Source organism: Mya arenaria, chromosome 5, assembly GCF_026914265.1.
Source record: "Mya arenaria isolate MELC-2E11 chromosome 5, ASM2691426v1".
Classification (NCBI taxonomy): Eukaryota; Metazoa; Mollusca; class Bivalvia; order Myida; family Myidae; genus Mya; species Mya arenaria.
Window position 1 is genome coordinate 36,516,048 of NC_069126.1, and position 9,157 is coordinate 36,525,204.

At 37.4% G+C, this 9,157-nt stretch overlaps 1 protein-coding gene across 1 annotated transcript; it reads right to left on the reverse strand.

The window, feature by feature from the left end:
• Positions 1-239: 239 nt before the first annotated feature.
• On the reverse strand, positions 240-3,520 carry LOC128235654 (uncharacterized). Its single transcript, XM_052950458.1, has 7 exons — positions 3,484-3,520; positions 3,176-3,285; positions 2,296-2,467; positions 1,945-2,073; positions 1,482-1,688; positions 982-1,104; positions 240-769 (listed from the first exon to the last, which is right to left on the reverse strand). The coding sequence occupies exons 1-7, from the start codon at positions 3,518-3,520 to the stop codon at positions 522-524; spliced, it is 1,026 nt and encodes a 341-aa protein (XP_052806418.1). The 3' UTR covers positions 240-521.
• Between the last annotated feature and the right edge of the window lie 5,637 nt (positions 3,521-9,157).

Sequence of the window (9,157 nt, forward strand, 5' to 3'; positions counted from 1 at the left end):
TGTACTGAAGCTAACACGGAGATTGGGAAATGTACTGTAGCTAAAAGGGATAAACGGAAATGTACTGTTGCTAACAATGAAATTGAGAAATGTACTGCAGCTAAGTCGCAGGGTTTTAGATGTGCTTTGGCTAAAATTGAGAGCGGAAAATATTGGAGGTCAAACAGGGAGTAAAATGATCAAATAAAGTACACGTACGATGTTTATTTCACACAAAGCACACACTACCCCGCCAACTTATGATATTTCCTCATTTAGAACTTATCACAGTGTCAATTGACTAGAAGAAATGTTCTTACATATAAAAATTACAAAATATAACATAAAATGAGAAATGATCAAGCACTGACAAGAAGCATAAATAAACATAGATGAATGAGATGCACAGAAAGTTTGTAAAAGGGTGAGCACGATAAAATAATGGACGAAGGGAAGAAAAATGTACAATTATTTGACTGGCTTATCAGTTATTTCCAAATAAATAGCACAGCGACACTGTATGCGCGTGGTTGTTAAATAATTCAGATAATGAACAGTGCTAGATTAACACTAACTACGAGAACCGACGAGATGATGCCATTTATTGTTTGAAATCCCTTAAAAAGGGGCGACGATCCGGAAGTCACGCTCACCGGAAGCGCTTCAGTGTTTACAGTTGGCAAGGGACGCGTCGTACTTGTTGATGACGTCATAATCGGGGTTGTTTTGGCAGCAGTTGGAGGACGTGTTGTCGTTGTGGTGATGGTGGCGGTGGTGGTTGTCGTTAACTCTGAAAAAAAGGAGAATAAGGTTTTGTTTTGGGGAGGGTCGTGTACTATGTGTTCACCGATTTCATTATGGATTGATAATATGGTCGGGAAAAAAAGAAGTTGGACATGCACATCTTCCCCTAGGAAACCCATACTTGAAACATGACACATTAAACATGGACATTTTAGTCTCTGACTAAAGTCAGTAACTTCCAAGAAATGAAGGCAATACCCTGAACGCAAGCAAAGCGATACTGATTTCGGCAAGAATCCGTCCGCCATTCCCACGAGCCATCTGGTCGCTTGGCGACAGCGAAGCACCTGTCTGACCTCTCCAGTTGGCTCGAATTGTCGTCTGCAAGAGCATAACGGTACATATATGTAGAAAAAAGTCGGAAGAGTAATTCAAAAACATTATAAGTGGAAGACTTCAATGTTTTTACAAGCATGATTGTCTTTTATGAGAACAATCTTTTACAAATGCTCTAATTTTACCTTGTAGCCAAACAAAGACATGAACACACTGAAAGTCCATTCAATATGTAGAATTGGCACATGCCAAATTGTCGTGATATGTACCAGAACCTTGTGTAAGCAAACCAGTATACGTTTTTGTCGATAATCTGGATGAACTCTTATATATTTTTTAAACACGCCATAGGAAAGATGCCTCGTATCGGACGTACGGTTACAAACTACTAATATTTTGTTAACATTTAAAGTATTGCGCACCATAATTCCAGACAACTATTTCTTTCCTGTGCAATCCCGTCCAGTAGTTTGGATTTCCGAGCACAACTCTGTCCTGAAAGGTCGCACTCAAGGTCACATTAACCGGTGCTAGGTAACCGATAGTCTCACACTGCGCACGCGCGCCGTACCACGTGTTTGCAGCATTACCATTGACGATACATTGGTTTATGGGCCCAGCACACTGCTCTAGAATATAGAGGGAAAAAATAATATTAAAATATAAATATTCAATACAGAAGAATACCGAATTTGAAAAAAATATTATATATAAGTCATATTATATTAATTATACTATCATGTGAATAATACAATAGTTAGACTCTCTCTCTCTCTCTACATATATATATATAGATATATATAATTTTAAAATACTAAAATATCAATAGATGCATTTTTTACGGATCGAATCGGATACTATAAACAAGCAAAACACAGTCCTCACTTGAAAGGCAGAGAAACGGCGTTTGGATGCCGCAGTCCCCGGGGGCCCATGTGTCCGTCATCAGGTTGTAGGCGAAACACTCTCCCTGGTTAGCAACGTTTTGCGCCCGCTTGATCTCCGTCGGCCGGACTGAAACAGTTTCACTGTTGTAAGATTATCCTGAAATATGTTGAGCTGACATGATTGTCTGCGTCAGTTTTACTTTAATAATAACTCTACTAAAACTCTAGACAGCCAGGGTGGCAACGAATAAGGGCTGGGAGAACTAGGTTTCCAAGACAACCGTTTCCTTCCGGCATATCATAAAATGCTACTGGAAGCGCATCCCCTTCCCATGCCCATCAAACTCACCTCTTCTGTAAACAGCCACCGTATCAACGTTTGGGCCAGTATTTCCGCACTCGGAGACAGAGGCGTCCGTAGGTGCCGCTGCCGCCTCACCTGGACAGGAAGTACGACAGAAAGTTCCCGGCACTGCAGCGCTACCGGTAACAATGCTGTCCAGGCAATAACACATCTGTCCCTGTGTACAGAAAATGCATTATTTGTAAATCCATCATAAAGCTGCACTCTCGCAGACTGTCGTTGTGACAACTTTTTTATTACTTTTTGAATGCGTTAAAGCTTCGAAACCAGCGATATATAAGACTGCTGACAATTATCAGATTGCAGTTTATCATATTTACGTTCGAATAATGATGTCTTATGGCAGTTTTACCAAACATTTGAGATTTTATGTTGTGAATTATCTAATATGACTGAATTGAAGGCATTGATGCACAAATCAGCCGACTCCGAGACAACTTTTTTTTTAAAGTGTCAAAACTGACAATCATTCAGAGTGCAGCTTTAATATGCATATGTGCGCTCATGACCGGCGAATTCTAGTTATTTACAAATCCTTGTCATTGACGATGATGTTAAAGCTGCAATCTTAAAGTAAGTTATATATATATATATTATAGTAAAGGTCACAATTGCCACTAAGGTTGACCTACTGACCTCAAAATCAGAAGCGGCCATCTACTGACCATGACCAATTAGCATACCAAGTTTGAAGATTCCTGTTTCAAACGGCGACAAAATGCAACAACATTCGTATGCATGACACACAATCACTGAGTACATATGTACAAGTATCCGTGACCACAAGTTTCAAAGCGTTGCTGTTGTTGTTTTTGTTGTTGCTGTTGTTGTTTCGACCTAATAACGGATTTAAATCCAGCTGTACCTGCATCCCTATGTAGAGGGATCCTGGACACTCTCGTAGACACGTGACTAGATAGTTGTCAACCAGCACGCGTGACTTCCGCGTGCCAAGAGTCTGGTTTCTATAGCAACCTGAAAGATGTAAAAGTTGACTGTTATTTCCATCTGCGTATCCGTAGCAAGAAGATCAAGGTGATTTCAAAAATCGACAGATGAATTTTAAAATAAAGATATAGCAAAATATCTTTTTTAATATTTAATGTTTCTATGTGGTTTTTTTTTTCTTAAGTTTAGACTGTTATTTAATGTCGCACAAACGCTTGCGTGTACCAACCTTCGATGGCGACAACGGCGGTGTAGCCGACATATCTGCCGACCCAGACTGGCTCTCCGACAGGTGGCGTCACCTGGCGGTTGAAAAGCCCCTGCAGCTCCAAATTATCCAGGATGGCAAGGCGACCGCCGCCTCCCCCACACGAGTCCGCCGCCGTTTCCCATGTGGCGGCCGTCGTTGACAGTCGGAACACAGCCTCGCTTCGGACGGCTATCGTTAATTAAAGCAATAAATCACATACTTATTTTTCCCATAATAAAATCTTCAAAGTTTACTGAAGTTGTGCTGTTGCAAAATTCAAAAGTAGTTTATTTAGAAATTTACGCGTATTGAATAATATTTCAAAAGCAGTTGAATTATTCTTGAAATAATAATAATATTAATTGAAAATATAATTATCAGAACGACATGCAAAACCATGTAAGATTCTTGGTATATACGAGTTTAAGTAGGTACAGGTCTTATAAATCGTTTCTGTTTAGTTTAAGCAACAATTCTTAATTTTAATACGTAAATGATCTTTATTAAAGGCAGTGAAGGGCGCTTGTAAAGTGGTCGCAATACGAGGATTTCAAAACACTATAAACGTTAATGATTTTCTTTATTTGTATACTATCAAATGCCTTTCTAATGTCAATGAAAAGTCATAATCAGTCACATGGCCTGAGGGGTTTACACGTTCTTCCTTGAATCAGTCAATAACATATTAACTGGGACAAATTATATCTTAGATAAAATATTTTACGCACTAGTTGAAAATAAACGTGATTAAAAACAACTGATTATAGTGGGTATTTTTACATAAATATTCTGCTTTACCGGTTAAGTCTAATAATCGACCTAAGAAAAACATACTACTTTTTGTTTGTTTTTACATTCAACATATGCTTTTGAATCTTGGTGTATAGCAATGCTAATATGATGGTGCCATCCCTTGAAAAGGCTTTTCTAGTGGTTATATAAAAATACGAGACCAAATGCATAGGGTAAATATTTTGGAGTGAAATTGAAGGGGCAGAAGCTATATAGGAACAAAGCAAGAGACAAGTCACAATGTATATACAGGTAACGTCGTGTTAGAGACGAGTCACAATGTATATACAGGTAACGTCGTGTTAGAGACGAGTCACAATGTATATACAGGTAACGTCGTGCTAGAGACGAGTCACAATGTATATACAGGTAACGTCGTGCTAGAGACAAGTCACAATGTATATACAGGTAACGTCGTGCTAGAGACAAGTCACAGTGTATATACAGGTAACGTCGTGCTAGAGACAAGTCACAGCGTATATACAGGTAACGTCGTGCTAGAGACAAGTCACAGCGTATATACAGGTAACGTCGTGTTAGAGACAAGGTAACGTCGTGCTAGAGACAAGTCACAATGTATATACAGGTAACGTCGTGCTAGAGACAAGTCACAGCGTATATACAGGTAACGTCGTGCTAGAGACAAGTCACAGCGTATATACAGGTAACGTCGTGCTAGAGACAAGTCACAGCGTATATACAGGTAACGTCGTGTTTCGAAAGGAAATATTTTTCATCATCATTAGATTATTTTTATATCATGGTGCATTTTAGATGCATGGCAAGACGATGTTTTATGATTAAAGGAAAGAGTATAAATAAGACACGATTGGAGAATCGTACTAGTACAATTTAACAATTTACCAACAAAATATGAAGATGGAAATAAGTGTGGTCATGTTTACAGAGAAGTATCAATGTATCATTTTAAGTAATATAATGATGACTACGTTACGGCTTCTTGATGATGATGATGATGATGATGATGATGATGATGATGATGATGATGATGATGATGATGATAATGATGATGTAATAAGTGTCTGTCAAAAGCAATGAAAAATCAAATTATAAAGTGAACAAGAATCGAGATGTGACAAAACCGGATTTTTAATGATTGGCAGAAGAGATTCAGTTTCAATTGCTTTCTCCTATTTTTTGTAACAGTGACCTTGATCCTTAGGGCCCCTAACACAATCCCATGGAAGTCCTCCATGAACTCTTCCTACATATCAAGTTTGGTCACAGTATGTCAACCATAACTAAAGTTATTCAGTACCAAACTGTAATCTATTTTTTAGTAACAGTGACCTTGACTATAGGGGGCCAAAAAGCAATCTGATGAAAGGTCTCCATAAACATTTTCGTATATACCAAGTTTGGTCACTTTATGTCAAACATACTTAAAATTATTCGATACATAAGATGACTTTGACACTGCCCTCCTACCAGCCCGCCCTAACAATGACGCAACGCATTCCAATAACTTTAGGAAAACCTGGTTAAGAATATGAAAATGTGCCTTTCAAAAGAAATTAAGAGTAAAATTTAAAAAAAAATCAAGGGCCATATTTTGTATTTAGGGTTAAAATGTAGTTATGTGACCTAATTGTTAGATGGTCGTCATTAATTGTGCGAAGTATTATGTGAAATGGATGAAGGGTATAGAAGTTTGTTTTTATTAAAATCCCAACTTGCCCTAAAACTTTAACCTAAGTTTCTAAGTCAATCAGGGGCCATTACTTGTTTTAAGGATAATACGGAGTTTTGTAACCTCATTGTGTGATGGTCCTAAACAACTGTGTGAAGTATTAAGTCTATTGAATGAAAGGTATATAAATTATTAATAAATATACCAAGCTTCCCTAAAACTTTAACCTAAGTTCCATAGTCAATCAGGAGCCATAATTTGTATAAAAGACAATATGGAGTTATCTAACCTCGTTTTGTGATGGCCCTGAACAACTATGTGAAGTACTAAGTGAATTGAATGAAGGGTATTGAAGTTATAAGTGAAAATCCCAACTTGCCCTAAAAGTTTTAACCGGACGACAACGCCGAGGCCGGGGCGAGTAGTATAACCTTCCTTATTCTTCAAATAGTCTTGCTAATAAAAAGGGTTTCATATTTGTCGAGTTTTATTCAACTTTAGCACTGGCGTATTCGGCTGTTTGGCTGCCTTTAGCAATCACGGCGACAAGTATTACAACAATTATGTTGAATACCAAAACTAGTATGATCGTTGATTTCTCATAATACCTTTACAACGACGAAACTTGCTGGCAATGACTTAAAAAACAACATATTCCTAGCAAAACAAGATTATAATGCATTTTTTTACTATCATATGGGTCATTTTCAAGAAAAACTGGTTGGAACAGAAATGCAGCCTAAAATTTCCGTATGCACTTTTTACTTGGCCAGTTTTACCATCTATTCTCAAATGTTTTACTTACCATACACGAAAAGAAGCCATATACAGAATCCTCTACAATATCCTTCAAAATCCATTTTCTAGTCTTGTTGTAATACCTCTGATAGAACACATCGAAACTGAGTCGGTAATATTGTCAATTTCCTATCCTTCGCAATTTCTCATCTACGAGTCACAATTAAAACTCATTCACTCACGATCTTTAAAATGGATCACTTACGGCAAATTTATTTCAAATTAGACATTTTACCACAAACTAATAAATTAATCACGTGGAGAACATAACTAAAAGTTTTAAAACCAATCACAATATTTTGAACCTGTCACACGGTTAATTTTCCTTGAAATACCAATAATTCAATAATACGTAAAACTTTAAATAGCTCATCAATATAATTATTTAATTTCAATTTAATATTGGATTGGAGAAGTAACGCACGCCAAACGTCACCGCCCGCGGCGTTGAACGGTGTTTACGGCGACTGACAGTCGTTGATGAATGACGGTCGGTCAGGAGAAGCGGACCGTCACTTCCTGCATCCCCACTGATAGAAACATGGTATTTTTAATAATGAAATGGGAGAGAAGGGACCGATGCAGAGTCGGGATGAATCTGACATATACAGTGATGCCAACGCAAATTTGAAAAAAAGGGGAAAGTATTTCGGAATAGAAGTATCCCCATCACAACACATACACAAATATAATTAGTGTATAGATCAGATAAAAGGCAACAATTTAGATTTTAAAGTTTTGTGGCCAAAAAAGACAAAATAAGCCGAAAAAAAGTCATCCCCGTATACAGCGGTCACTCTCGCTGATGGACGCAGAACGCGCTAATTTCACTTCTGTCATCATCGTGCACTGGCATTTTGACTAAACTAGAACCATCACTGAATTAGATTTATACCCCCGAACGCCGAAATCATAGGAAATGGCAGTGAAATATTTTGACATCCCACTTTAAATTGAAAGTGTTGGATAGAATATATGGTTCTTGTACATTGCACTTTCTCTCTTTGTCATTTACCATTGTATGAAGTTAAATTAAATTCCATCGATCCAGCAGTTTTCAAATTATACTCCGGACAACGAAAAAGTAACAAAGGGCAATAACTCTTTGATTGGCTAAAAAGTAATTGCTATTATTCACTGCAATTCCTCACATTTCGTTTTACCATAGTAGGGAGTAATTAAATTGCAACCAGTTATGTAGTAGTATTCCGTCTAATGGTTTTCAATTTATGATCCGGACAAAATAACAAAGGGCAATTACTCTTATTGGGCTAAAATATAATTACAGTTTTTGTACACTGCACTTCCGGACAATGTGCTGAACCATTGTCTGAAGTTTTTTTTATTAAATCCCATCTGGTAGTTTTGAAGTTATGCTCCGGACAAGATAAAAAGGCTAAAATATAATTACAGTTTTTGTACACTGCACTTCCGGACAATGTGCTGAACCATTGTCTGAAGTTTTTTTTATTAAATCCCATCTGGTAGTTTTGAAGTTATGCTCCGGACAAGATAAAAAGGCAATTTTTTCTGAAATAAAGGTAAATGAATGGTTCTTGTTTACTTTACTTACTGTATCATTTGCAATAACAAAGTTATGGTTCTTGTACTCTGCACTTCCTCTCATTGTGTTTTACAATTGTATGAAGTTTTAATAGATAGGTTCCGTCTAGTAGTTATAAAAATCACGCTCTGGACAGAAACTATTAACAAGGGGTAATAACTCTCTTATTAGCCAAAAAATAGTTACAGTTAATGTACACTGCACTTCCTCTCATTATATTATATTACTGAATTGATTTTAATTAAATTCCATCCACAATTTTCAAGTTATGCTCCAGACATGCAAACAACATATGTCGGGGGTATAATAACAACAGTCAGGGATGATAACAGAGCCAAGTTGCCAATCCTGAAAATGTCTGCGTGGGGGTCAGGGGGCCGCTCAAGGCCCCCGATGGGTCCAGGGCAAAGCCCTGGTGAGGGGACAAGGGGGGCGAAGCCCCCCGAAGCTTTCCGTATTTCAGGGATTCTAATACTCTTTTTTTGCCTTAGAATAGTGTTCAAGGAGTACACCTTTCGGTTTGGTAGATATAATTATGTTCAACACGAGACATCCACAATCAGAACAATTATCAGGTATCTTAGCAGTGAAGTTAACACCTTTGTCTTTAAACAAAGTTAAATTTACTTTTTTTTACCTGAAGTCACAGGCATTAGACATGTACCTGGCATTTTGGTTCAGTGGTCCACTTCCCATAAAACTCAACTGGCTATGATCAAATGACTGTGTATGAACAGTCTACACTGTGGGATGTTTGATTTATAATAATGAACAACATATCAATTATCATGCTTGCAAATGTTTATTGTAAAAGTGTTATTTATTCAATTTTTATGTATCATAA